The 25,384-nt window shown below is 49.6% G+C and overlaps 1 protein-coding gene across 2 annotated transcripts in view; it reads left to right on the top strand.

The window, feature by feature from the left end:
• The first annotated feature begins 15,982 nt into the window (after nucleotides 1–15,982).
• grik2 (glutamate receptor, ionotropic, kainate 2) overlaps nucleotides 15,983–25,384 on the top strand; it is a 64,257-nt gene continuing 54,855 nt past the window's right edge. The window contains exons 1-4 of one of the 2 annotated variants that reach the window (XM_029838349.1): nucleotides 15,983–16,116; nucleotides 20,472–20,639; nucleotides 21,456–21,713; nucleotides 24,819–25,000. In XM_029838349.1, coding sequence (XP_029694209.1) covers nucleotides 16,098–16,116; nucleotides 20,472–20,639; nucleotides 21,456–21,713; nucleotides 24,819–25,000 — 627 coding nt within the window. In that variant the 5' untranslated portion in view covers nucleotides 15,983–16,097. Of the gene's footprint in view, nucleotides 16,117–17,062; nucleotides 17,157–20,471; nucleotides 20,640–21,455; nucleotides 21,714–24,818; nucleotides 25,001–25,384 lie in introns of those variants that run through there. The other variant, XM_029838350.1, reaches the window with a different exon arrangement.

Here is a 25,384-nt window from a genome sequence, read left to right as displayed (position 1 = left end):
ATAAATAAAGGATGTCTTCTTTAAATTAAATATAGAGGCTAAATGATGGAGGCAGGAGGGAGCTGAAGGTCTGATGTTTCCTCCTCTAGCTACAGCTTCACAAAATTAGAGCACTTGGTCTTGTGACCACTGTGGGAGGAAATGGACACTTCTCTTCAATCTTCATGTTTCATCTCTCAGATTTGTCAGATCGAGCTGCAGCAGCAACAGCTGGACAGAATTCATATGAATTCTGAATGGGAGCTTTCACACAGGACTTGATATTTTGCTTTTAGCTTTAGCATCCATACGATTGTAGCTCCTCATCGTGTTGGCTGGTGCGGAGCATCAGGTTTGTAGCTGTTCTGTGCTGCGCCATTAGCAGAAGTGTGTTAGCAGCGCTAGCCCCCCCACCAGCAGCACTCCAACATAATGGACAGTTTCTGATGAACTCTAAATATAAATGGTCGTAATTGACGACTGACAGACTGGGAGGGCTGTTGAACAGTAAAGTGGATCTAAAAGGAAAAGATGTAATTTAACAAGCAGAGGGTCGCAGTAGTTTTCCCTGTGAAGGCTACAATTAGCCTAATTGAAAAAGGTGACACGGATTGGAACTGGCAGCCTAATTAATGGACTCTACAGGCTTCCATACAAAACTCTGTTTAGTGTGATATTACACACACCAGCAGCTCCACACTTTCAGATTCAGCATTCATCATTTGTGTGTTTTCAAGGAAAACGACAAAGACGTATGTTTAATTAATGGGAAGTTTCACTGGTGAAAACAAACTTCAAGCAAAAAACCAACATGACAACCAATTAGCTCCTTTGATGAATGCAAGAAATTTCAAAATACTCTACACACTCCTGTTCAAATGGAACCTTTGTGATTGTTTCAACAGTCTCCTTCTCTGATGATGAGCCTCATTGTGGTGGAAAACACACTCCTCTCTCAGATGCCGTCTGTCCCTTGTCCGGAACCATCAGTACTGGTGGTACCGGAGCAGGTACTGGAACAGACTAGTGAGTATGAGTGACACCAGTGAGGAGACATTTGAGACCAGTGAGGAGACATTTGGAACCTCTACTCCATGAAAGCATCAACCTAAACTCCTTCCAGCTTCAGTCGGACACATCAGGCTAAACAGTTTTGAAAGCTCCTTAACCCAAAAACTGAGCCAGTACACACTCCTCTTCACTTTGGTTCTGTCCTCCACAAGTTTCTAGGTGTCCTCTTTCAGCGCTCTTGTGCTGACCGTGTCCTCGTCTCAGTCTTCAACCACTCCGACTGAGTAGCATCTACACAGGTGACAGGCAGAAGATCCAGGGGGCGCATTATTAACACTCCTGCCATGAGAAGCTGTGGCTGATGGGTCATCTCCTCAGGGGTCCTTAAAGCAGGTCTGAGTCCTCCTGGGGTCTCCTCATAGTCTTCAGCTGATCCTGTGAAAGTCTTCAGACTTCTGTCTCAGATCTGACCTTAGAACAACCTTCAGTACAGTCACAATAAAAGTGGGCGGGGCCTTTTAAAGCACTGCTTTACCACTCAGGTCATCACACCTCTGGGCAGGTGAACCAGCTGTGGAGTTCCTCAAGGCTCCGTTCTTGGGTTGTTTTGAGAACGTTAATATTTATGTAAGAGGTTATTTGAAGAAAACATCTGCTGGGTTCTGCACGGGTCTGATTGCAGTGCCTTGATCAGAGGAGGTGACCTACTGTCCACCTCTGCAGGACATTCTGTCTATTAGTGGTGCTCAGTAACAGACGTTTCATACATCATCCACGCTTGGTTTCATCTCTGTTCCTTATTTAGCTGAGAAGAGAGCAGCTCAAATATCTCTGTCTTGTGATGCTTCCCCTTCCTGATGTTGTGTTTGTGGACTGGAAGCTCTGCTGTCTGTCCTCCTCCCCCTGCGTCCGTCTTCCTGCTGTTAGCTGAACCCCTGGAGGGCAGCCAGCTAAAAAAGGAAACGCCATTCTGGCCCTCAGCTCTTTTCTCCTTTAATAGGCCCGGTGTTCCTGGGAGTTCACCTTGATGTCACGTATCAGTGACAGGCTCAGGCCGGCCTCCTGCACCCCCCCCCCCCCCGCAGTAGAAGAGGAGGGAGTCAACCGAGGCTTTGACCTTCCTGCTGAGGAGGCAGCAGCGTTTGACTCCAGTAGCTGGAGGAGCTCCCAAACACACGCAGGAAGGTCCCTCAGAAGGGATGAACGTTCCTTCCTGCTCTGGCTTTCTCTGTATGGTGACATTTTCACAGGAAATGGAGCTCCGGACTCTTCATTCTTCTCAGGTTTCTCCTTCAAAGACATCAAAGCTAGTGTGGAGGTGTGCAGTGTTCTCATGTCCTTAGAGACTGGTCTGTCTGGTCACAGCTAGTTAAAACCAGTATGAGAATCATCACCATCATCATCCTCATCACCATCATCATCACCATCATCATCACCACCATCACTACCATCATCACATCATCATCATATCATCTCATCATCGTCATCATCACATCATCATCATCATCATCATCACTACCATCATCTCATCATCATCATCATCATCATCATTGGCAGTTTCTGGTGTCACACACACACACTCAGGCACACAAACACACACATATACAGGTACACACACTCTCAGGCACACACACACATATACAGGTACACACACTCTCAGACACACACACACATATACAGGTACACACACTCTCAGGCACACACACACATATACAGGTACACACACACACTCTCAGGCACACACACACATATGCAGGTACACACACACACTCTCAGGCACACACATAGACACACACCCCTCCTGCTGTGCAGACAAACCCTGGCCTGAATCGATGGTGGACACCTGAGGGCAAATCAAATGACTTCTGCCTGATTCGGGGCAACAGGAAGCAGCAGGAGGAAACATAAAAGTGTTTCCAGGGTCAGCAGCTGTCTGGAGGTGCATTCTTTGTCCCTCTGGAAGGACAGAAGCTCCAGCTTGTGAGACCTGACCAGGCTACTGGAAGGTCTGTCGCTGCCACGTTACTCCTACGTGGTTATTACACACCCTTCTCCTCGCCTTCACCACGGCCCTTCGTTCCTGCGGGGCCCTGAGCTGAAAGGTTTAAAGGAAGTGAAGCTGTGAGCAGCTCGGCTCACCTCCTTACGTGCTGCTGGAACCATGAGGGGGGGTTTAGAGGCCCTCAGCCTAACCTTCACCAGCCACCCTGAAGGACACCTTCACATCTGCACAGGTCAATAACGTCAGTATGAGAGGGAAATGGAAGCTAAATGAATGAGGAAAAACCAGCTCTGTCACAGTCTTTGTTGGTTACCAGGGTAACAGGTGATGAGTCACCTTCCTGGGCGGCCGCTTTCTGAACATTTCAGACCTGAACACCTTGACAAGTCTACACGGAAGAGACGGCTGTTGTTATGACTGCAGGCAGCCAGGGTCCTGACGGCAGGACGAGGACGCCAACGCTTTCATTCAGGCGGCTCCTTCACCTCTGTCCAAATGCCTCAGCTGCCTGTCTGCGTATCTGTCTGTCTGTCTGTCTGTCTGTCTGTCTGTCTGTCTGTCTGTCTGTCTGTCTGTCTTGTGTGGTGTGTGTGGTGTGTGTGTCGTCTGTCTGTCTGTCTGTCTGTCTGCGTATCTGTCTGTCTGTCTGTCTGTCTGTCTGTCTTGCGTATCTGTCTGTCTGTCTGTGTGTGTGTGTGGTGTGTGTGTCTGTCTGTCTGTCTGTCTGTCTGTCTGTCTGTCTGTCTGTATCTGGTCGTCTGTCTGTCTGTCTGTCTGCGTATCTGTCTGTCTGTATGGTTCGTCTGCGTATCTGTCTGTCTGTCTGTGTGTGTGTGTGTACTGTCTGTCTCGTTGTCTGTCTGTCTGTCTGCGTATCTTCTGTCAGTCTTGTCAGCGTATTCTGTCTGTCTGGCCTGCGTATCTGTCTGTCTGCCTGCGTACTAGTCTGTTCTGCTTTATCTGTCTGTTCTGTCTGGTCCTGTCTGTCTGTCGCTGCGTGTGTGTCTGTCCTGGTTTGCCTTGTCGTGTTTTTAAGCCATCCATCTTCCCATCCACCTTTATATTTATATATATAAATATACACACACCCTTTTTGTGTGGAGAAAAAGGGATAAAAATGGGGTTGAAGCTGAGAAGAGGAAGAAAAGGGGATTTGGCTAAAGGCACAAAGCGCTTCCTCATCTTGGCACAATGACGTGAGGAGTCTGTTTGTCCATATGTTGCTGCTGGAGGCCTCAGATTCAGCAGGAAGTCTTATTAGCATAGCACTGGCCGCAAGACATTTGCCTCGCACTTGTTTAAAGGTAATGAAGAATCATCTGAGAGAGTGAACACTGCGATCAGGCTGCCATCTGTTAGCTGCTAACGCTGATACCCCCAAGCTTGTCCCTTCATATGTGAGCTCTTGTTTAGTTAAAATAAGAAATAAACCTATTATCTGTCTTAAAAGGGACTCGTTCACTTAGTGGTTTTAGCCTATGAGTGTGTGTGTGTCTGTGTGTGTGTTTTCATTTCCTCTGACTTACTATTTGATTCAGCTGGTGTGGAAATCGGATTCTCTCCACTCAGACCAAAGCTGCACTTATTAAACATTAAACATCATCCTCAGGTTTCTCTCACTGGAAGTTGCTGCTGTCATCATAAAAGGTTTTAATGATCAGTTTCAGCATCAAACCAGCTGTTATGGACGCTGAAGATCTGGACAACAATCTGCATTCAATTGTGCCTCCATCTTTTGTGTGACGCAGCAGTGGCTTTGATCTTTGCTTTGCTCTTCTGGCTGTACTGTGATCTTCAACCTTAGAGCTAATCTGAAGGTCTTTGCGTGCATCTGCTGGACCTTCCTCAGATTTGATTTTGTGCTGTCCTGGGAGGAGTTTTCAGTTGGGACCAAAGGGGTTTCGTCCAGCTGGACACCTGTCCTGGCTTAGGAAAGTGACATAAAAGAGTTCAGTTCTCCTCTTCCTTTAAAAGATAGTTGCTTTCTTCACAGAGGTTAAAACATCCACGGAGGCTTCCACTTCCTGCAACCCTGATGTTGCTCCACAGCTCTGAGCATCACCTACTTAAATACCACATTTCACATGAACAGCAACAGTTGGCGTCAGCGCTGCTCTGATAATCAACGCAACATTAATTTTCTCCTCCAGTGAACAAACTCCCGTCTGTCGGGAGTCACGGAGCGGATGACCTGTCAGGTCGAAACCATGACGGTCAAATAGTTTCAATCATTCCATCCTTTTGTCTTTTTCATATTTTATTTTGAAAAGCCATCGGTTTCCTTCAGAAAGGGTTCCTAGACTGAGAGCCCAACCAGGCTGCCGGTAGAGGCTGTGGTTGCTATAGAGACGGGAGGTAAACTTCATGAATTTTGGAGCTGTTTCTTTTCATCTTTGTTGGACCATTAGAGAAGATCCAATTAGAGCTGCTGCAGATGTGAGAAATGAGCAGAAAAACACAATCGATACAACAGTGAGTCCACCAGCTGCCCCGTCCATGCTGGGCTCTCTTTAACACACACACACACACACACACACACACCCTCACAAGGTGGTGCGAGGCCAGTGAGGTGGGGAATATTGACGTCGGCCATATTGATCGAGCACCTGTGGAGTTTGTCTTCCCGTGTCCTGCCAGTCTTTGACTCGTCCAGCAGACTTTAAAGAGCGTCCAGTCTTTGGAAGCACACCAGATGTGAGGAAAAGGCCATTAAAGAGCTGAAGGCTGAGTGAGGCTGCATCTACGCGCCGACACAGATGTAACCAACGAGGTGGTTAACGAAGAGCAGGAAGAGAGATGGAAGAGCTCCGATCAGCAGAGCACAAGTCAGTGAACACGCAGAAATGTGCACATATAGCAACAATATGGGACGTCCAGTTAGGACCGAAGTCTGGAGCCACCATCTAGGTCTGCTCACAACCCCACCAGGAGGTTGGGGATTGGAGAACCTTGGAGTAACATGTTCACAGGAGCAGGAGGTGCTGAGGAGGTGGGCAGCAGAGTTCTGGATATACTGACCTTTACTGAGGGCTTTGAAGAGGAACATGGACAATGCTGTGACGATGCGATGGTGGTGATGTGGTTGATGTGCTGTTAAGAACTTCAGGACTGCAGATTTGAGGTGATGGGACAGGCTGGAGGTCTCCACAGCAAGGCTAAAGTTGTGTCGTAGTTGAGCTGCCTTCATAGTGGTCATAGTGGAGCTGGTTACTGGTTACTGGATTTTCCATTTTCGACATAACAGTAGGATGTAGAGGATGAGGAGGAGGAGGCTAGACCCTGAACCCCGGGGGACACCAGGCACCAGGGGAATGTTGAAAGTGAGCCCAGCAGTTCTGCACATGTGAGCTGCAACCCTGTCAACAAGTATCTCTTTTCTTCTGATCAACCTCAGTTCTTCAGATTCCAATGCTGTATTAGAGCCATTTAAGGAGCGGTTGGGTTGGAAGTTGGCCATTACTTTGATTGAAAGCCTCTGTGATCTTCTTCAGAGACTTATGACAGGACAAGTGGGAGTGTTTCACAAAATGTCTTCTTAAGGATGCAAACCTACCGGTAGTTTGTGTGAGGGCTGGACGCTTGTAAATGTGTGAAACCTCACATAACAAGACGGTTCTGCTTTAAGTGACACTTGTTCAGCTGAATCACCTGTTTCCACAGCTCTGCTCCTCTGGAGCTGAGAATGTTCTGGTCCAGGACATCAGAACATCAGGCGACTGCTCACAATTCACTGAATCCACTGAGTCCTGGGTCACCAGAGTTAGCATTTACATGAGGAATCACCATAAATAACTCAAATATGCAACTTTGCTCCAGGTTTGTGTGAATTCACTCTTTGTAATTCACCAAGGCCTCGCAGTAGAGGTGAAGCTCCAGCAGCAGCTTCAATTTGGATATTAAACATGAAAACTAAGGTGCAAAAACAACGAGGACACGCTGATAAATGTCTGGACGGTTGAGCTTCCTGCCGTCCATCCTGGGTTCTGCCTACTGGGAAACACCTGACTGATGTTGCTGCATCACCCGAGTCGGTGACACGTCTGAGTAAGTGTGGAATGCTAAAAGGTTTGTGAGCCGTCTGTCTTCTCCTGCTCTATTAATGTGGATAAAAAAGCAGGAGCTGCTGACTGGCTGCTCTGAAATACCCGCGGGAGTAATCAATCAGGTTTACTCCTCCGACAAAAGGCAAACTGTGACTCGAATGACGTTCAATAAAACGGAGCTCCAAAAGACGTGGACGGCAATAATGAGACACGTGTGAGGAAATAACAACAAGTGCTCTTACTGGCTGCCTTCGGCTCAGCTTCACCTGCCGTTCTTCTCTCAGGACCCGTCAGGGGTGGATCTCATTTGCCTGGGCAATAGTTAAAGCATCAATTCTACTTCCTTTTCAGGAGCTGACAGCCGATGGGGTATGCGTGTCCGCGCGGCGGGGAAAAGCCGTCAGAGTGATCGTTACCGGGCTGACGGATCTCTCTGAGATGCCAACTCATTGTGTGAGGACAGAGTTGAGTGAAAGGAGTTAATAGAAGAGCATGTTCACAGGCTCAATTAGAGCTCAGACCTCATTAACCTGCAGCCTGTGAGACACAGGAGGCGGGTCTGGAGGAGGGTCCTCACAAGGACAAGCATTACGTGCCAGAATAAGCCCCCTCTGTCCCCCTCCATCCTCTCTGTCCCCTCCGTCCTCCTCCGTCCCCATCTGTCCCCCTCCCTCCTCTCCAGTCCCCTCTGTCCCCCTCTGACCCTTGTGTCCCCCTGCATCCTCTCTGTCTCCTCCGTCCCCCTCATCCTCTCTGTCCCCCTACATCCTCTCTATCCCCTCTGTTTCCATCTGTCCCCCTCCATCCTCTCCAGTCCCCTCCACCCCCCTCTGTCCTCTCCAGTCCCCTCCATCCCCATCTGTCCCCCTCTGTCCTCTTCAGTCCCCTCCATCCCCCCTCTGTCCTCTCCTGTCCCCCTCCGTCCTCTCTGTCCCCCTCCATCCTCTCCAGTCCCCTCCACCCCCCTCTGTCCTCTCCAGTCCCCTCCATCCCCATCTGTCCCCCTCTGTCCTCTTCAGTCCCCTCCATCCCCCTCTGTCCTCTCCTGTCCCCCTCCGTCCTCTCTGTCCCCCTCTGTCCTCTCCAGTCCCCTACATCCTCTCTATCCCCTCTGTTTCCATCTGTCCCCCTCCATCCTCTCCAGTCCCCTCCACCCCCCTCTGTCCTCTCCAGTCCCCTCCATCCCCATCTGTCCCCCTCTGTCCTCTTCAGTCCCCTCCATCCCCCTCTGTCCTCTCCTGTCCCTCTCCATCCTCTCCAGTCCCCTCTGTCCCCTCCGTCCCCCCCTGTCCCCCTCTGTCTGGCTCACCACTCTACCATGTCCATTCCATACCACAGGAGCACAATATACATGCTTCTATAAATATTTATCACTGCTGCCCCCTAAGCGGACTTTGATGGCATCGGATGGATCCGCCTGTGGGGCAAACCCCCCCGATACACTTGGTGTGCAGCTCAGCACCGGAAATATGGAGGCCAGCAGAGCCTCGTCAAGCTATGCTAGCACAAAAGAACACGAACCTTCCTTTAAAAAGTAACTTTAACAGCTGCGTCAAATGGGTCTAAGCTGGGGCCCAACTCAGCAGCTGCGATGTCTTTGGAATTGTTTTAAATGTGAAAGAAGCCTGATGTTTATGTGTTGGGCTCAAAATAGCAACGTAGCTGAGTGGAAAACCACACAGCATTGTGGGCTCAGTGGTCATCTGAAGGTGGATTTGTGCTGCCCTGTGTTCTGGCATATGTTAATGACATAGGAGCTGTCATTAACGACCACAAGCTTTCACAACGTGTCTTCAGCAAAATGACCCCAGTGGGGCATCTGCTGTGCTGTTCCACCGCTAGTATCCAGTAGGAACAATGCACTGCGAGATCACCTGCCCTTCCGAGCCGTTTTGGTTTCGTCTGGCCGGTGACCAGAAATGATGAGACTGTTGAGATCTGGCTAAAGCCTCCAGGTACCTGCTCCACAGTGGTGGAATAAAGCTGTAACAAGGAACAGCTGGATGTCTTTAATGCCCCTCGGCACTGAAACAGCTGCTTCCCTTTTATTAACTTTAATGGAGGTCTATTTGAAGTGCAGCACTACACCTGTGTACCAGCAAACTCTGATCGATATCAGCAAGACAATTTATTTGGTATCGCAATTGAAACGGGATCACGACAACCTCTAATTAATCTGATGTATGTCCATCTGTCCTGTGGCATGTACAGAGCTCCGTCTGTCCAATTGTCCCTCTTTCCATTGACACCAGTTCACTCAAACCCATCCAGTGGAGTGCTCCTTTTCTGCCTGGCCACGCCAATTATGCCCCGCCCCATAGGCCCCGCCCCTCTATGCTCTGCTTCTTCTTCTTGTTCCCACACAGAAGTAAAAGTAACTTCCTGTGCAGATTGAAGTCCATAATGTCCGTTAGTCAGATCTGCCAACACAGCCAATCTATATCTCCATACCCCCCCCCCCCCCCCCCCCCCCCTCCTGCCCCCGCCGCCACCTGGCTGCAGCATCCCCAGAGGGGCAACCATTATTTGTAGTGCTACTTTGGTTATTCCTCTGGTTCCTGCCACTGCTGAACAGGGAATAAAAAGTGGAATTGGTAATAAAATGCTTGAGCCTGTAATTACCTCCTGTAGCTGGTGTTGATGGTGCTGCCTCCCTGCACCCCCCCCCCCCCCCCCCCCCAGGGTTTAGACCAGGAAGCAGCAAAGCAATGAAGTGGTGCTTTTATAGGTAAACAAAGCAGAAAGAGTTGGAAATATTCATCACATGCAAATGTTTCCTTCACACACGTCTGACTGGGATTCATTTGGCTTCCTGATGTCTCACGGTGCAGATTGTTGCCACGGCCGACGGTTGTTTGTGCCGTGCTGGCTGTTGCCGGTGGCCTGATGGATCCTGCTAATCCTGTTTCTCAACCAGGAAACAAAAGTGTTTCCAGAAAAGCGTGGAGTTTCAGGAGGGGGCTCGTTCTGAAGGGTTCTGCTGGGTCTCACAGATTTGCGGGGGAGAAAATCACTTAGGTGAGGATGTTGACTTGATAGGAAGTCTTAAAGATAATCACCGTGGTAACCCCCCTCCCTCCGCCACAGGGTCTCTGCTCTCCTGAAAGCTCTTCTGTCAGTTGTCGTCCGCTGCTGTGTTTGGAACCCCTGTCCTACAGACGGACGCGTCTGTCTGTCTGTCTGTCTGTCTGTCTGTCTGTCTGTCTGTCTGTCTGTCTGTCTGTCTGTCCTGATTGGCACCCGCGACCAGGATCATTACTGCATCATTCGTTATTCCGTGTTTCTTAAAATACAGACGCATCTCTGAGCAGCAGACGGTGACGGTGTCGGTGTTGGTGACGGTGCTAGCAGCTAGTGCTAGCAGCCCTGCCATGTTAGCTGATACGACGTTTGCTACCTTACTCTTTGCTCAACCACAGAGAAAACCTGGAGCTCTATAGTAGATGACAATTGATTGTTGTTGCTCTTCTGGTGTCTATGCCCCCCCCCCCCCATTACGCTACCTGTGGATATTCACACCACATTCTTCTCACACGTAACCGCTTCAGGTGTCTCCATCTCACACTGAAAGTGAGAACTATTCCCACCATTTTCCCACCTCCGGCAATATATCATCTGTGCCCCGCGAGGTGTTTCCACAGCTTTATACCAGCCTTTTGTGAAAGGTATGTGCTCACCACTAATGTGTTAATTACACCATTACACTGTAAAAACACTGTTGGTTCCTGCACGTGTACGTGCGTGTGCCTAATCCCTGACAGTTGGACCACATCAGGAGTGGGTGGTTAAAAGAGCTGCTAAACTGAGCCGATTGGGAATTAGAAGCCATCACGAGTGAAAATCAGTCCTGAATTTTTTGTCCTCACTTTTGCTGCAACAGTCGATATTTTAGGTGATTCGGGTATAAGAGACAAACCTCTGACTGTGCTCAAATATTTGCACGGCCTCCTTTACCTTCTGTCCAGATCAGTCCGTTTGTCCACCTTTCAACGAGCATCAACATCTCCAACATCTCACTGAAAACCGCTGATAGCCACCATGTCTAAGGTCCCGTTAGCATGCAAACACTCTCATGACTTAAACCAAAAACAGCTTGGTCCTTTCTTATTTATTTCACCCGTGGTTTGTAACTGCTCTGGTGGTCTGGTTCACATCCCATCATGACCCTTTGATGACAGATTGGATGAGGAACTATGATTTTAATGAAAGTGGTTGAGGTGGAACCTGAGAGAGAAGCTCAGTCATTCAGTCATCAATCATCAGGCTGCTCAAACAGCCAGAGCAGAGCTGCTGGGAGGGAGCTTCACCAGGACTCTGAAGAACCAGCCTGCCCCATCGTCTGTCAGATAAACCCAGTCAACTTTCAGGGGTTCACTTTTCTTCTGCTTAGCAGCCGGTGAGTTGTGGAAGCCTCACACCCGACTGAGTTTGGGACATCTAGTGGGAGAACTGGGGCCGTCTGGGAGGTGCAGAAACAGACCAGAACTAAAGCCGCCGAGCCACGCCCACAAAGACTTGGAACCCACCTCCGGATATTTGAGTAGCGGCGCAGTCACATGACTGAGTAGCTGTCTAGCAAGGGAACTAGGCAGGGATCCAAGTAGAGGTCCTGACTGGGAACTAGGCAGGGATCCAAGTAGAGGTCCTGACTGGGAACTAGGCAGGGATCCAAGTAGAGGTCCTGATTGGGAACTAGGTAGGGATCCAAGTAGAGGTCCTGATTGGGAACTAGGTAGGGATCCAAGTAGAGGTCCTGACTGGGAACTAGGTAGGGCTCCAAGTAGAGGTCTAGATAGGGAACTAGGTAGGGATCTAAGTAGAGGTCTGGGTAGGGAATTAGTATTATAAGTAAAGGTCTAGATAGGGAACTAGGTAGGGATCCAAGTAGGGGTCTAGATAGAGAACTAGGTAGGGATCCAAGTAGAGGTCTAGATAGGGAACTAGATAGGGATCCAAGTAGAGGTCAAGATAGAGAACTAGGTTGGGATCCAAGTAGAGGTCTAGATAAGGAGGTAGGTAGGGATCTAAGTAGAGGTCTAAGGAGAGACACTGGTAACCCAGTTAACCGGCTTCGTATCAGCAGGCTCATCTGTGTGTCACGCTGTCCTGTAGACCTGGACCTTCTTTTGGTCTTGAAGTAATCTTTGAAAGTCCTCGGCAGGTTTATCTTGGACACAAACAGATTGGTTTCCATAAGCTCCTCAGTATTGAAGCTTTCACACACCAACACACAAAACAGCCTGAGGTTTCCTTCTTCGTTGTGCTAAATGTGATGTTTTCGGTGTGTTGCTATGCTCAGTTAGCACATGGAAACAAACTGGAATTTATTCAGTACGTTCACATGGACTGGGGGATCCTGCTTAATGAAGTCCTTGTTTAGGAGATAAATATCAGTACAACACAAATCACACGTATTCTGACATCTGTCAGAGTGAGTCCACTGTGGCTTCTTGTGCGTCTGGCACAAGTTTCAGCTCACACTAATTTGAGTTATTTATAGCAACCGAAGGCAGCGACAATGTACGGGCAGCCTGTTCACCGCTAACATGGGCTGTCATCTTGCTGCCTTTTCTTTTCCATCAAAACATCGAATCATGTTAAACTCTTTATAGAAAGAAAATGAAATATGACTCGTCATTTAGCTGATAAGCCACTGTGCAGATCCTCACGAATGGACAGGACAAGGCATAAAGCTGCCACTGGACCAGTTTGATTTTGGAGTTCCAGTTTACTTATAACTGGGACGCTGGCGACACCCACATGGACCAAGACAAGAACAGGACATTCACTTTTTGTACTCAAGTCAGTGTGAACGCCCAGATTCCTGTGAAATGGTGGTTTCAGTCAGCATTGGAGGGCATCATCCCCACCTGCTGTTAAAGAGAGCAGTCGATGACACTTTTGCTAACACTGATTGGCCCTAGCAACGGCCCAAGACCCAGAACAGGTTGACTCTAGGGCTGAGGACCTTGGTTCAGCAGAGGTCCTGCCGGAGTTTCTTATGGGGCATTTTTGCAGTTTAATGTGATTACAGCCAGTTCAACAGTTTAAACAACAGCACAAATATGTTAGAAGGTCTCCAGCATGTGGATGAGGGGGACTAACGTTCTCATTATGTCAAGGTTAAAGCTCCTGTTCTTCTAGTCCAGATCCAAAGTGGTCCAGAGCCCAGAGCAGCCCCTCAGCTGGAGCAAGTTTGAGGTTGTGTAATGAGGACGTGATGGACCAGCAGCAGCTCTTAGCTGTTTGGATCTTTAACTCAAAACAAAAGATGAGCTCCACATTTACCTGCTCATGTGTAAAGAAGGAAATATTTATGTTTGGGTGATGTAGGAGACAGTAGAGGACTCACGTTCTTCACCAAAAGCCCATAGGTAGGCAGACAAATCCAGGACAGGACACTGGGAATCAGGTCCAAATTCCAAACTGATATGAGACACCTGAGCTTAATCAGGCTTCAGACAGAGACGGAGAGGACAGGACAAGATCTTAACGTAGTGCAACGCCATCAGTGGACCTGACCACATGACCTCCTCACATGTCTGAGCCAATGGTGGGCGGAGCCTCTGTTGATCAGGCCACTGGACCTTTGGGGACGGACCTGGAGGACTGGGGGAAGGTGTGTTACTGCTATCATTGGCCTTGTCTCAAAGGCTTCATGGTATCTACGAGCTGTTTGTGTTGCCTCTGCTGTTTAGGAGGCGCTGATGAAGGAAGGAGCCGCTCTTCCCTCGCACTGTGTCTACATGACACACATCCTCTTTTTACTTTACATTAATATTTCATCACATTTTTATGTTTCCAAATGAGCCACTTTGTTGTTGGCGGGTGAGGAGGGTGAGATAAAAGAGGGTGATGCTTCCATGGCTGTAAGCATGGAGCCATCCGGAGGTGCAGAGATGAAAAGAGATGAGGAGAGAGGTAACACATCTCTCCATCTGAGGGGGAATTCTCCCTTCAAGGGTCTCATCAGGATCTCTCCAAATGAAACCATTATCTCGACATTTGTGCCGCAGGCGCTCACTCGCTCGCTCGCTCGCTCGCTCTTTCTCTGCTGCGCTGAACTTCTCCTCTTTGGAGATGTGAGGAGAAGATGAAAGATGGAAGGTGACAGTGGTGGGGAGGGGGTGGGTGAAAGGGGAGGAGTGCCAGAGACGGAGGAGCTGTTGGCGTTCACGGTAACGGCTAATTCACACAGAAGAAGCAGAGATTTAGCTAGCTTGTCATAACAGATGCCTGAGTGCACCCGGAGGGAGCTGTTCTCCACCTGCTCTGCTTCACTCTGAAATGTCTCCTCCAGTGCAGTCCACCCTAATGGACACACACCCACCCACGCACACACAGACACGCACACACACACACACATACTCACGCACACAAACACACTCACACACACACACACACACAACAGAGGGAAGTGAATGAGATGGCGAGAGGATGAAACAAATGTGGGTAATTTGAATCCACGTGGTCTCCGAGGAGCCGTAACGCTGCAGCGGTAACGACGTCGCCGTGTTTAACGTTGTTGGGTAATCTCAATAAACATTATTGTTCGAAACAACGGTAAAATCAACATCAAAGCAAAGGCTCTGCAGCATGAATGGTCTTATATAATGAGAACGAAATAAGCTCATTTAAAGAAACTTGAGATTTAAAGTCTAAATCCAGAATTTGGTCAATAAAGTTTGATAGGTTTGTGAGCTTTGTGGTGAGCTGGCGTGATGCTGTGATGTCCTCACAGAACCTTCACTACAGCTGAACAACACAAACACCCTGAAAGAACAGAGCTGCTGGAGAAAGTTAGTGGGGCTGCGAAAACCAGGTGACTGGCCGTGACTGAACGCTCTGCTCCGGACCGGCGTCTGGGCTCAATGAGGGGACAACGTGGGTAGACATGGGGACATGAAGGACACAGGCTTCACCAAAGAATCAGGTTTAGCTGGAGCCGAGCTCTCCTGTAGGTCTGCAGCAGAAACATCTGCAGGAGATCTGCAGGTCTGGAGCAGGAACCTCTGTAGGTCTGGAGTAGGAACTTCTGCAGGTCTGGAGCAGGAACCTCTGAAGGACTACAGCAGGAACCTCTGTAGGTCTGGAGTAGGAACGTCTGCAGGTCTGGAGCAGGAACCTCTGTAGGTCTGGAGCAGGAACTTCTGTAGGTCTGGAGTAGGAACTTCTGCAGGTCTGGAGCAGGAACCTCTGTAGGTCTGGAGTAGGAACTTCTGCAGGTCTGGAGCAAGAACTTCTGTAGGTCTGGAGTAGGAACTTCTGCAGGTCTGGAGCAGGAACTTCTGTAGGTCTGGAGTAGGAACTTCTGCAGGTCTGGAGCAGGAACCTCTGTAGGTCTGGAGTAGGAACTTCTGCGGGTCTGGAGCAGGAACCTCTGTAGGTCTGGAGTAGGAACTTCTGCAGGTCTGGAACAGGAACCTCTGTAGGACTACAGCAGGTACAGTTGCAGCTCCAGTGTTCTTTGTCACTAGTCAAATCTCATCTTTTTGCTGGGTTGGATCAGGCTGGAGAGAGATCACCTAAATGAGTGATTGTTTGATTGAGTCTGTCAAAGCTTCAGAAGCTCCAGCACAGCCTTTGGAGAACCTTTGGAGACAATAGTCCATCAGCAGTTCCAATTTTCTTTTATTTCCAGTAACTGTGGACGGTGTTGTGTTCGTCTCCAGGCCGGCTGGAGGAAGTCCTCCTGCTGACCGCTGTTCATCATAAATAAGTCTTGGCTTCATTTTAGAACATCCAGGCTGATAGTCTGAATGATTTAATCCTGGTCCAAGTTCATGGTCATGTGACCCAGAGAGCCTCCGGCAACTACAGGAAGCAGCTTCAGCCACCTTTAGCAAACTATCGTCACCGTTACTTTAGTATCCTTTGATCAGCCTTTGATCATCTGAATCTCAGTGGTGTTTCTTTATCTACTGACAATGATAAGAGAACAAAGACTGTTTGGAACCAACTGTGTGTGTGTGTGTGTGTGTGTGTGTGTGCCTGTGTGTGTTGCCTTGCCCAGCAGCTTTAGTTTAACTGCCCTGGTGTGGAGGGGAAGATGAGAGGGCTGGATGGACACGAGGGGAGGAGGTGAGCTTCTGCAGTGACCTGAGGACCCTCCTGTCAGAGGATTAATGATCCAGTATTGATCCCATTACAGCCGGCTGAGGGCTGCAGCGGAGCTGCGTGGCAGCGGACGCCTTCATTAGCGCCATTGCTGGGCAGAAAGAAAGTTGCTTCTACTTTCATGCCTTGGCTGCGGCTGATCCTTTAAACGGACCGGGATTCCATCACAATGACGGACTCGGGGGAGGGGGAGTAAACGGGCTCAGGAGCGGCGTGACCTCGACCCCTCGTCTGCCTCATTTTTCCCCTTTACTCCAGATGATATCGCACACTTGGCCGAGCAAAAGAAAATCAATATTCCCCCTCCAAGTTCACAGGCGGAGCTGCTCATTAAAGAGCGGAGGAAACGGCGGCGCTGAGCGCATCGGCTCTGCCCGCCGGAGTTAAGCTGCGGGGATTGTTATCATTGTTAAGCAAATAGATCCACGCGGGGGGAGAGATAGGAATAATCAGATTTACCGGCTGCATGTCTGCACACCGGTGAAAGCTTCCCCTCGGAGCGGCGGATGCCACCTCAGCACGCCGTTGATCCGCAGGAGGCTGCCAGAGCAAAGCCTCCCTCAGACCTGCTGCTCCCATGGATCTGGCCGTCTGTTTCTCCTCTCGCCCCCTGTTTCCTTCAACCTTTAAAGTTGTTGGCAGGATGAAGAGCAGCGGATCGTCACGTGTGTCAGGACGAGGAGCTCTGACTCCACATCAGCTCCGCCCTGTGCTAGCGGCTCTTTTTTAGCCGCCGCCGCCGCCGCCGCCGCCGCCGAGCCAGCCTGTTTGCTGCCTCATTGACATTTGCAGATGGGAGCCGTTCACAAAGGCGGTGACGGAGGAGGAAGGCTGACATTCTCTGCCTCTGCTGGTGCTCCACAATGGCTGAGGAGCACTGACATTTATGAAAGTGCTGAAGTGAGAACTCCTGAGGTTTCCCGTGATGGGCGGGGTGGAACCTCCAAAACTCACCTGTGTCGCAGCGATCCAGACTCCAGAGCAGCAGAATGAAACACTGGCGGGTGAGAATGGGAAACAAAGAGTGTGAAGAGGGTGAGAGCGAGTGAGAGCGAGGAGGAACTGTCAGAATCCTCCAGCGGGCGAAGGCCTCTCTTCTTTGTGAAGCTTCCTTCTCCCACAAGAGCAGGCAGCCTTCTGCTGTTGATCCTGCATGAAAAAGGTACAAAATGTTCTGCACAAACAGACCCATGAATGATAATTCAGCAGAGCCTGCGGAGCGTTTCCTCACAGTCCCAGAGACAGAGGAAGAGCCTTCAATAACCAACATTTCTGCTCAATTTCAAACACTTAACAAAAAGAAACTGGCTGCTACAGAAAAACCAGAGGCTCCTGTGGGAAAAGCACCCAGATCCAAGCTCCGCAGCAGGATGGAGAAAGTCTGGAGGAACGTCAGAGCCAGAGCAGCTCAGAGCTGTTCTCACCAGGCTCCTATCAAAGGAAGTGGATGAAGGATCTGGTTGCAGGTCTGGGCTGAGGCTCGATGGTGAGGACCAGTGGCTCCAAATGTTCTCCGTGAACTCTCTGCAGAACGAGGCCACAACGAGAGCTGCCTAATCAATAACGAAGCATCTATTTGCTCTAATAAGTTGATCTGAAGTGTTGGTCAGATCCCCCCCCCCCCCCCCCCCCCCCCGGCGGCTGTGGTGCAGATGCAGCCGTGGCCATAAATCATCTTCACACAACAGACAGGAGGAGCTTCAGCAGGATCTACGTTCATGTTCTAGGAGGGAGAAAATTGAGATGGATGATGTCGGCCGTCTGGGAGCCGCCGGCCCAAAGACCAGGGGCTGGTTCCGTGGTCGCTTCGACCCTTCGGGACGACGCCTCCGACTGTTTCCTTCCCCCTCTGAAGGGTTGGATGGATCGAGGAGGGTCTGGTCTAACTGGGACATGAACGGATTTAAACTGGTCGCGTTTGGTTCAGTCCCACCACGGTCATGTGATTCCTGTTGGTCACCTAGCAGTCCACGTGTCCAGGTGTGTTTTTGTGGCTCTGCCGTCGTTTCCATGGCGACCCATCCATCACAGTTCACTGATGCTTGTGGAGTGATTATTTCCATCTCAGCCTTAATAAAAAAAATACAGGCGCATATGAGAGAAAAGAAGCTGCAATATGTGTAAATAAGACGTGATGATTTCCATCTGTCTGCTCATCTGTGTGGATGGAGGCAGCTCACGGCTTCACGTGGTCCGTCTGGACGTGCGTCTGCGCGTCCATCAAGGACTGATCAGGCTACAGGTGAATGACGGTGGAGTCCTGCTGCCTTCAGAGCCTCTGACATCACCAAGGAGGCGCGTTCCTTCTGCTGAACTCCTGAACCCTTTGGATCTCTCACCACGTGCTCACAAAGGTTCCAATCAGAAGAACTTTCTTGTGTCCAGAACTTTATTCCCACCGGCGTCTCCGGATTCATAACGTACTTTATTTTGAAACGAAACCCGTTTTTATTTCTGTTTGCGTGTTCCGGAGCGTGCTGGGTCCTCGTTATTTCCTAGCTGATAGCTTCAGATGCTATCTCTGTTAGCTCTTCAGATTCTTCAGCGCCGTCCAGATCCGTCTCCTTTGACTGGAACAGATTCTCAGCAGGAAAATCCACAACTTCTCATGTGTGAACGGAGCCGCTCGGAACGTTCAGCTTTCCAATTATAGTACATCCCCTTTAACTGATGCTTATTAATTCCCTCAAACTCATTATGGGATGCAAAACAGGAGTCTCCCGTGTGGTGCATGCTAATGTCGGCAGTGCTGCTGTCAGAGCTGCTTCTGTGTGCACATTTGCTTCAAACGTCACCGCTCAGACAAATAAATGTCCATGAAAAGGCGAGTTTCAGCGGCTGTGAGGCAGCATTGATCAGAATCTGTGGTAATCGCTTGTGACAGGAGGGAGCCGCAGTACTTGTGTGTGTGGATTACATTGTGCTCTTGAAGAGGGTCCTACAGTGGAGTAAATAAAGCTGGTGTGACTGACACTGAGCCGCCGGGGCCGGGCCACAGAGCTCACCCAAACAAAACACTTCAATCTCTAACCGTTGCTCTTCGCGGCTCCCCGAGGGCTCCATTGATTGATTCTCCGGCCAATCAGGGAACATTGATCTCAGAAGCCCCTCGCCCTCCCCCCCTCCCCGGCCCCTCCGGCCCTCGCTGCGTCCATTCATCTGCTGGCTGTCAGAAGTGTTCAGAGCAGAGCCGAGAGGAGCGCTGAGCCCTCAGAAAAGGCTCCGCAGCTCCTCCACCTACAGGAGGCTTTCAGCTACAGCAGCCTCAGGTGCACGGCAGAGACTGGCGTTACGGACCCGTCCTGTTTACGCTTGACAGTCAGATGGTTACGCTGTCCTGCGCAGCGGTGAAGCTAGCAGCATTAGCATCTGAGGACCTGTTCTGGTCGGACAGGTTTACGTTGTCAGTTCAACTCATCTCATGTGATGAGAAGAACAAGCGAGACAGAAACTTGAGTTTACTCCTGCCTTTAAGTACATGTAAATTTAGTGTGTGTGTGTGTGTGTGTGTGTGTCCGTGTGTGTTCATCTGTCACTTGGTGTAGCCTGTAGTGAGGCTGGGACACTAGAACCCCACCACACTGATCCCAGCAGCAGATGGACAAAATGGGGGGTGTCAACCATCTCCAGGACAACCAAGACTCCGTCCCCCAGATAAATGGCCAAAGACCTCTGATCAGCACCAGGTGACCAGACTGTCCCTGAACACCTGATGGATTGTTGTTGAAGGTGTAGACCTAAAAGCAGCCTGTTCTCCTGGGGTCTGACCACAGTCCCATGAGTTCAGGTTCCTCATGGGGTGAGCAGCAACACTGAGTAGGCCAGCAGCTCCGCCCTCAACAGGAAGTCTCCACATCCTCAGAGGAACTTCATGTCCTGCTGGAAGAAGGGCGATAAGACTGGTAACAGACTGGTCGAGCTGCTGTCCTCTGGTGGACGGTACCACAGCAGACTCAGGACCAGTTTCATGCCCCACACCATCGAACTGTTGAAGTCTGAGCCCAAACACCGTCGAGCAGTCACCTCTGACCAGGCACATTCCTCTGACCGTTTGCTAGCTTCTGCTCCGTCTTGACCTTCTTAAGTTGGAGTTGAGACGTGAGAACTTCATCATGGGTGATGCTGCTGTCAGTAAAAACCTCTTGAATCCTGAAAACTGGACACATGCTAACCGTACAGCTAAGTGAGCTAACAGCAGCTAATATCTTTCAAGTGAAAACATTTGGTGGTTGCTGTGGAAACGGATAAAGAGTGCTCTGTTTTTGTTGTTCCTGCTGGAGGCTTCTAACAGTGGATCCACCTGTGTTTGTCTTTGACAGGTGGGATATTTGAGTCCATCGAGAGCGGCCCGTCCGGCGCCGAAGAACTAGCCTTTAAATTTGCTTTAAACACAATCAACAGGAACAGAACCCTGCTGCCCAACACCACGCTCACCTACGACATCCAGAGGATAAACATCTACGACAGCTTCGAGGCCTCCAGGAAAGGTATTTGTGTGTTTCACCTGCGGGGCTGACGGCAGGATCAGCCTGTGCTGCCGTCCGTCTGGCTTCAGGTGTAAATATGAATATAAATATATACATATGTGTTGCTACTGCGGCGCTGCTTTGCATTGTAAATGTCTCCTGTTGCGACGCTCGCAGGCTGCTGCAGCCTTGATTGTGACAATTATAATCAGGCGAGGGAGGAATAGCTGAGCGCTCCAAATGTAAACAGAAAGAATTGATTTGCTTCAGGTAGCGACTCAGCTGCAGTAATTCAAAGAGCCATTTGGCCCCCGGAGACACCCAATAAAAGCACAATAATCTATCACTTGTGTGTGTGTGTGTGTCAGGCCGCCACTCCAACCTCTTATCAATTATGGATCGGTGATTAGGCCAACTAGCTCTCAGCTAAAGTACAGCCGCGCTAACAGCGTCGCTGGTTTTACCTCCGTCAGATAAAGCTGGTGAAAGAGACAATACTTGTAGGACAGCTAATGGCTAAACTAAAGGGAAGCTAAGCACTATCAAGTATTCATCAAATCAGCAGCAGTGCTGTCGTCGTGGAGACCAGTGTGACGGGAGGCAGCAGGTCAGAACATTATTCAGCTGTTTAACATCTTTAGCTCAACCGAATAAACCACAACAGTGCCACCAGGTCACATGACAGCGGAGGGGCTAACGACTTGCTAATCAGATTTACAGTGCTGATGTCTGTGGTCATGAGGTCAGACGCGAAGGTGTCTGCATGGTCACGTCAGAACCATCATCCTGGCGCTCTGGGGGCACCCCGTGATAACCCAGCCTGTGTTCCTTCTCCAGCTTGTGACCAGCTCTCTCTGGGGGTGGCGGCCATCTTTGGGCCGTCTCACAGCTCCTCGGCCAACGCGGTTCAGTCCATCTGCAACGCCCTGGGGGTGCCGCACATCCAGACCAAGTGGAAGCACCAGGTGGCGGACAACAGGGACATCTTCTACGTCAACCTTTACCCAGACTTCTCCTCTCTGAGCCGGGCCATTCTGGACCTGGTGCACTTTTTCAAGTGGAAGACGGTGACGGTGGTTTACGACGACAGCACCGGTGAGACGGCGACGCCCTTTTCTGATGTTTGATCGCAGCTTTGAAATCAGAATCACAGCCAGGAGCAAACCTCCGTGAGAATCAAAAGGATTTTTTTCCTCCTTTCAACCAACTCAAATTATTTTGACTTTTTTTAAAATAAAAAGACAACAAATAAATCTTTCAGTGAGCAGATAAACAGGGCTGATCAGAGGCTTTGTGGTTTGTTGTGCTTGACAACCTTGGTGCTGGAGTCCAGGTCAGCGGGCGACAGCTCAGCCAGCAGGCTGGGAACAGGCGCCATATGAGCGGGGTGATGGTTGCCAGCCCGCAGATGGGCCCCGAGGCTCCCCAGAGCTCCCAGCCTCACACACACACTGGGAATACTTTGTTAGTATTCAGGCCAGATGAAGCCAGTGCTTCACACAGTTATGCTAATTGTGTGTGTTCATTTTCAAATGAGGCAAATTAGCAACACAACAGCCAAACAGCGGCGTAAAAACGCCGCCTGGGCTGGTTTGTTGGACACGGTTACGGTTGCTGTGTCGTCTTTATCATCGTTCATGTGCTGGAGGCACAAACTCAGCTAATGTGCACGATAGATATCACAGGAGCCTCCACCAACACAAGCAAAGCTCCCTGTAGGCTGGAACGCTCATGACCACGCCGCCGTCTGTCCTCTTCACTCTTTCTTCATCATTTCATTACTGTGTCTAAGGAAAGAGGAGGCGCCATTATTAAAAGCAGGGACAGAACCTTGTTCCCAGGTGCACGTGTGAGCGGACTCTCCGCCCCAGAGATCAGCGAGCAGCTGTGGGACAAATTGATCGCCATGATTTCATCACCTCTGTTAATCCGCTTGTGGAGACGTCGTTGCTGGTTCACGACGGGGTTAATAGTTGCTTGATTTTCTGTCCTGTGATGGGAAATGAGATCGTTGCTTGAGCAGCCATCGGCGTCACCTTTCCTGCTGTCGCAATTTACACAGGTGACCTGATACTGAGGACAGATAAAAGAGTCAATGAGGGCGAAGACAGAACCTGACTGGACTAGGAATCACGTGAGCCGCAGTGCCCAGGAGGCAGAATGAGGCTTTATCCTGCAGCCGCTCAGGGTCCAGACCAGATGATGGAAAAATAACCCTAACCTTCTAACGCTAACCTTCTAACCCTAACCATCTAACCCTAACCATCTAACGCTAACCATCTAACCCTAACCTTCTAATGCTAACCCCTAACCCTAACCATCTAACCCTAACCATTTAACGCTAACCCTAACCCCTAACCATCTAACCCTAACCATCTAACGCTAACCCTAACCCCCAACCCTAACCTTCTAACGCTAACCCTCTAACCCTAACCATCTAACCCTAACCATCTAACGCTAACCCTAACCCCCAACCCTAACCTTCTAACACTAACGCTAACCCTAACCCCCAACCCTAACCCCCAACCCTAACCCCTAACCCTAACTATCTAACCCTAACCCCTAACCCTAACTATCTAACCCTAACCCCTAACCCTAACCCCTAACCCTAACTATCTAACCCTAACCCCTTACCCTAACCTGTAACCCTGGCTAGCCTGAGTGGTGGCTGTTTTGCTACTCTGAACAGTTTAATTTGCAGATGTTAAATCCATTTATGAATTTCAGGAATTCCTTTACTCCCAAAGAACACCTTTCCACCATTTACACATTCCAAACCACAGCTGACAGTGCTGTGAGGCTCGTCCTGGTTGGAGGAGCTATGCTAACAGGACTAGCAGCAGCAGTGTTATATGTACGTGTCAGTCGTTCTTTACTGCAGCCATAAAGTCTGAAGTCAACAGGAGTCGCTGCACAGCTAACAGGCTAAATAACAACAGCTGGTTTTACAGTCGCGCTTCCTCAGCGGAGCAGCAAATAAATTAGCCTTTGATTTAATGAGTTTAAGCAACTTTTTATTATTTTTATATTATAAGATTTATTTAGTTTTATTTTTCAGTGTTGTTTAGAGATCTACTTAAAATATTTTCTAGCTTCAGAACTGAGATGAAATCAAACCGTTGATGAGAAGAATCGCTGCCATGGTTTAAAAAATCAGGATGCTTATTAAATGGAAACGAACGAACGATATTCCCGAACGAGTGAGGAATTATGAGAAATAAGAAAAGATGAAAAGAACCAAAGAACCACCGTCCAGTTTTTACTGGCTACCTTATGCAGAGGTGCAGACCAGCCTCAGGAGCACGTCCCTTCCAAACCTCTGACCCGTTCTGAATGAATCTGCCCGAAACACGTTCACACAGCAACCGTCAACTGCTCTTTTCACCCACAATGCAACGCTGCATGTGTAGGGCCAATAAGAGCCAAGCAGCAGGATGTGCTGAGCCCCTTCACAAAGAGGTTTATCAGCTGGGCCGGGAGAGCCTCAGACAGCCCAGAACATGGATCCTGGAGCAGGTGTCCACATCAGCAGCAGCAGCAGAGTCCTGATGGTGCACGGCGGCCAGGTGCAGCCACGTGTTTGAAGAGCGAGTGCAGCAGTCCGACACGTCTGCCTGCTTTTATGGATGTTAGCTAACTAACCGTGAAGCGCAGAGCGGCGCCGCTGCACAGGAAGCTGTTTTTCTGCGATGTCAGCTCAGGTGGCATCAGGCGCTGGCGAGAGTCACAGCTCTCACACGTGCACACGCATGCTGGTCACAACAGGCACGGCCACTCATCTGGAAGCAGGTTTGCTTTTAGAGGGTTTGATTCATTTAGACCTTTAGAAGGAACCTGGATTCTTGGTCCATACATGAAGAAACCAGTCCAGCTGAACCACCAAAGCTTTGAGGAACACGGGAGAACTGGACAGTTAGCTTAGCTACAGTGGAAACTGATAAAGGCATTTAGGACCCCCTGAAGACCCAGTTTCTGGCTGATTCTGGATCAGTGTGGACAGTATTGAAATTGGAATGAGGCTAAAGCTAAAGCTGGGTAGCATCACTGACTTCAGAAGAATATTAATGGCCAAAAGTGGAACCATGTGGAGACGGGGGGCAGAGAAGTTTGCACGTGTAGGACCACCGAGGAACTGGTGGAGGCTGATTCTGTGGACTCAGCCAGGAATCAGTGACGGAGCCTTGTTGTACTTCCTTGCAGGTCTGATTCGGCTGCAGGAGCTGATTAAGGCGCCGTCCCGGTACAACATCCGCTTGAAGATCCGGCAGCTTCCCCTGGAGTCAAAGGACGCCAAGCCGCTGCTGAAGGAGATGAAGCGAGGGAAGGAGTTCCACATCATCTTTGACTGCAGCCACGAAATGGCTGCTGGGATACTGAAGCAGGTGCGTGCACGTCTCCTGTATTCACGAGCACGGCTGTGATGGACACCTCCAGAGGTGGGCAGCACTGAGTCGAGGAGAAGGAGGAGTACTAACAAGACCTGTAGCTTGTAATAATGTGTTTTAACTGTAACAACATGTTAATAGCTGGTAATAGCATGTTATTAACAGATAACAACATGTTAATAGCTGTAATAGCATGTTATTAACAGGTAACAACATGTTAATAGCTGTCAACACAGGGAGAAACCATGGTTGACTGAGCTGAACTGAGGCACTTTTGAAACAGGAAGTCAGAACTGTTACAAAATGTGTGTAATTGTTCAACTACACAGAACAAATCTTGCTCAGTTTAGTGAAACAACAATGAAACATTTAAAAAGTTGA

This window comes from Takifugu rubripes, chromosome 7, assembly GCF_901000725.2.
Source record: "Takifugu rubripes chromosome 7, fTakRub1.2, whole genome shotgun sequence".
Lineage (NCBI taxonomy): Eukaryota > Metazoa > Chordata > Actinopteri > Tetraodontiformes > Tetraodontidae > Takifugu > Takifugu rubripes.
This window is presented reverse-complemented; position numbering and strand designations above follow the sequence as displayed.